The sequence below is a fragment of the Mus caroli genome, chromosome 5, assembly GCF_900094665.2.
Source record: "Mus caroli chromosome 5, CAROLI_EIJ_v1.1, whole genome shotgun sequence".
NCBI classification, from domain to species: Eukaryota; Metazoa; Chordata; class Mammalia; order Rodentia; family Muridae; genus Mus; species Mus caroli.
Window position 1 is genome coordinate 806,767 of NC_034574.1, and position 4,250 is coordinate 811,016.

Below are 4,250 nucleotides of genomic sequence, written 5' to 3' on the forward strand. Positions count from 1 at the left end.
GATTGGGGGGGTGGGTATGGGGGACTTTTGGGATAGCATTGAAAATGTAAACGAGGAAAATACCTAATAAAAAATAAATTAAAAAAAAAAAGTGACTTACCTAAATAACCAAAGATAATACTAAAAGGAACCTATTTCAGGCAAATAGGATGTAAGCTTCCATATGTTCTCATGAACTGTAGTTACTGAAGCACAAGTTCAAATTCATGAATACAAACCAGGAAAAATTTCTCAGAGAATTTTAATGTTTAATGAAACCTTTTAACAGCAGAATTTAGGCTTTCATTGGGAGAGTCTTCAAAAGCCTCTTAAAACTGTAACAAAGTTTCAGTTCCTATTGCTACAAGGAAACACCATGACCAAAAAGCAAGTCCGGAGGGTGAAGGTGGATTATTTGGCTTACACTTCCATATTACTGTTTATCATCAAGAGAGGACAGGAACTCAAGCAGGTCAGGAACCTGGAGGCAGGAGCTGATGCAGAGGCCATAAATGAGTGCTGCTTACTGTTTTGCTCCTCATGTCATGGTCAGCCTTTCATAGCATAGGGATGGAACCACCACGGTGGGCCGGGCCCTCTCCCATTGATCACGTAAGAAAATGCCTTACAGCTGGATCTCATGGAGGCGTTTCCTCTACTGAGGCTTCCTTCTCTCTGATGACCCTAGTTTGTGTCAAGTGCCTAAGACCAGCCAGTACACATACTTTTAGAGAAAAGAGGTTTTATTTTGGGAGTGTGTTAGTTTTGCTCTGTAGCCTAGGTTGGCCTCAAATTCTCAACCCTCCTGCCTCAGGTCCTGAATAACAGCATTACAGGTGTGCAGCACCACTCCCAGCAACAGAGCTATTCTTACTCCTAACACAGATTAAGGGCACGTCACAGAGTTGGGTCCATGGTTACAATCTGTTAGGGTGTCTCCTGAGCACAGCTTCCACAGAATACGGGCAATGACACCATCTCCATTCCCCAGTCTCCAGGCCAGAACTCACTAATCCCAAAATCAGACACTTTTAAAAGCCCAACGACAACAACAAAAACCCTTGAGCCAAATTAAAATAAAAAATCTTATAAGGATTTGATTTTGGAATTTTCACAAAAATGTGACCATTTGGAACCAATAACATACATAAGCACTCTTTAGATTTTATTACTTTTAGGAATTAAGGTTATCAAGGCAAGGTTCAAGATCACTGTCATCTTCCAGGAGCGGTGCTTCCAGTTAACATTTCAAAGGACACACCACAACATCTAAGTAGTGTTTACTTCCATCTCAAGCTTCGCAGTGAACTTAACCTTTATCCTCTCATATCTTTACGCACAGAAGTGGCCCAACTACATGACCTTTGTAGCATTTGACAAGGCTTTGAAACTTCAAACACCAGTTTCAAATCTCCCTGTGGCAATATGTGGAGTTAATTACCTGGATGCTGCATTCTGTATCTTAATTCCAAGACACGGCCCCCCCAAATGATTTCTAACATAAACTTGGCTTCCCTGAAATCCTATCAAAACTACTATAAACTGTTTCAAATGCCATTCAGTCTGACAAAAATCACTGAGTTAATAAAACATTAAAATCATAAACTGGCTCTCAGAACCACACACTTCAACCCTGTCTCAGAGGCTTCATTCTCTGCCAGCTGCGGCTTGCGGTCCTCTCTCCACACTGGCTTCTTGTTCCTCTTTTCAATTTGATCGTCGTTTGTAACGGATTACTGGGTTTTCTGGGGTGTGAATCATTGTTGTATAATTCACACTGGGAAAATATCCATTGATGAGGTCAAATTCATATAAACGAAGCATAGTGGACCAAATTGTCTTAATTTGAACATAGGCAAAATTTTCTCCAACACAACGATGACGCCCTGTTTTAAAAAAAGAAGTTTTCATCAGAATAAGTTTTAAAATCTTCATTCCTTCTTTCAGCCTGAAACGGTACTCATCTTAAATGAAGGAAATGTGTAACAGTATAAAAGGTGACGCCTGCACATAAAGTGAGAATGTAAATTAAAAGTCCAGGTATGTCCAGTGTTAGAGGATAACATGGGTGACTAGGATGCTATTTTTAGAAGGTTCAAATCATGACACGGGATTCTAGCTTGGGAAAGTGTGAGATATAGGTCCCAAGGTCTCTTACATCACTGTGAACCTGTCAGTCAAAATTCCAGAGGCCCATTAATGATAATGGAAGGGAATTTAATAAACCCAAAATAATGTTTATACTGAAATCAAAATCTACAAACACAGAAGCTGACGATTCCTAAAATGCACAGGGATGCAAGACCAGAGCAACCTTCAGCATGGATTCTGAAGAATTTAAATTGGTTTCAAACCTGACTACGTGACTAAAGATGCAGGAACCAGTGGGCCAGGATCAACAAAGAAACAAAGAGATAGAACACTGAGCCCAGAGATAATCTGATGGCGATCTGGGTAGCAAAAAACAAAATAATCCGATGGTTTATCTGGTTCTCAACAAAGGTACTTAGAGCAAGAAAGTGCTGAGATAGCTAGACACTCAAAGGTGGGGGTAGGGAGATTCTGAGAACCACAGAGTTCATCTCTCTCACACACCATCCTCGAGAATTCCAAAGAAGCACAGCTAAAGTCATTAATGTTTAGTAAAGGACAGGAAACCACATGACATGAGGCTGGGCAAGGAGCATTGGGCTGACCGGGTGTGGTGTGGTGCATGCCTTTAATGCCAGCACCCAGGAAGCACATGCAGGCTAATCTCCATAAATTAGAAGCCAGCCTGGTCTTCATATTGAGTTCCAAGCCATCTAAAGTTACACAGTGAGATCCTGTCTCAAAACAAAAACAAAGATGAATGAAGGAATGAAGGAGAGAAAAAAGAAAAGAAAAGAAACCAACAGAAAAAGACCAGCTAGACTACTCCTGGGCATATACCCAGAAGATGCTTCAACATGTAACAAGGACACATGCTCCACTATGTTCATAGCAGCCTTATTTGTAATAACCAGGAGCTGGAAAGAACCCAGATGCCCCTCAACAGAGGAATGGGTACAGAAAATGTGGTACGTTTACACAATGGAGTACTACTCAGCTATTAAAAATGATGAATTCATGAAGTTCTGAGGCAAATGGATGGAACTAGAATATATCATCCTGAGTGAGGTAACCCAGTCACAAAAGAACACTCATGGTATGCACTCCCTGATAAGTGGATATTAGCCTAGAAGTTTAGAATACTCAAGATAGAATTCACAGACCACATGAAGCTCAAGAAGAAGGAAGACCAAAATGTGGATGCTTCAGTCCTTCTTAGAATGGGGAACAAAATACCCATGGAGGAGATACAGAGACAAAGTCTGGAGCAGAAACGGAAGGAAAGGTCATCCAGAGACTGCCCCACCTGGGGATCCATCCCATATACAGTTACCAAACCCAGACACTAATGTGGATGCTAACAAGTGCTTGATGACAGGAGCCTGATATAGCTGTCTCCTGAGAGGCTCTACCAGTGCCTGACAAATACAGAAATGGATGCTCACAGTCATCCATTGGACTGAGCATAGGGTCCCAATGGATGAACTAGAGAAAGAACCCAAGGAGCTGAAAGGGTTTGCAGCCCCATAGGAGGAACAACAATATGAACTAACCAGTACCCCCAGAGCTCCCAGGGACTAAATCACCAACCAAAGAGTACACAAGGAGGGACTCAAGGCTTCAGCCGATGGCCTTGTGGGACATCAATGAGAGGAGAGGCCCTTGGTTTTGTGAAGGCTGGATTCCCCAGTGTAGGGGAATGTCTGGACAGGGAAGTGGGAATGGGTCGGTTAGTGAGGAGGGGGAAGGAGGATGGGATAGGGGGATTTTTGGAGGGGATAAAATTTGAAATGTAAATAAAATATCTAGTAAAAAATGAAAAAAAAAAAAAGAAAAAAGACTGGGGCATTTTGTTGTAAATAATTTTTGATAAAGAAAAAAATCAAACATGGCTTATCACTATGCTTTTATAGCCCATTAAGCATTTATCTGTGGGAGACACATTCACAGGAGCCATTTACATTGGTACATGTACAAGGGAAGTCTGGCTTAAAGGAAAAAGTTAGAGTCAACAGTCATGAACTAAAAGTGCCCAAACTGATGGTGTCTTTTGCCTTGCAGAAACTTTGCAATTTTATGAGGTCCCATTTATCGATTCTCGATCTTACAGCACAAGCCATTGCTGTTCTATTCAGGAATTTTCCCCCTGTACCCATATCTTTGAGGCTTTTCCCCACTTT

At 41.4% G+C, this 4,250-nt stretch overlaps 1 protein-coding gene across 1 annotated transcript in view; it reads right to left on the bottom strand.

Annotated features, from left to right (window-relative positions):
• Window positions 1–704: 704 nt before the first annotated feature.
• The window catches only part of LOC110294823 (lanosterol 14-alpha demethylase), a 19,744-nt gene continuing 16,198 nt past the window's right edge, over window positions 705–4,250 (bottom strand). The window contains exon 8 of the mRNA XM_021163309.2: window positions 705–1,865. Within this exon, the coding sequence (XP_021018968.1) occupies window positions 1,687–1,865 (179 nt within the window). The 3' untranslated portion in view covers window positions 705–1,686. The remainder of the gene's footprint in view (window positions 1,866–4,250) is intronic.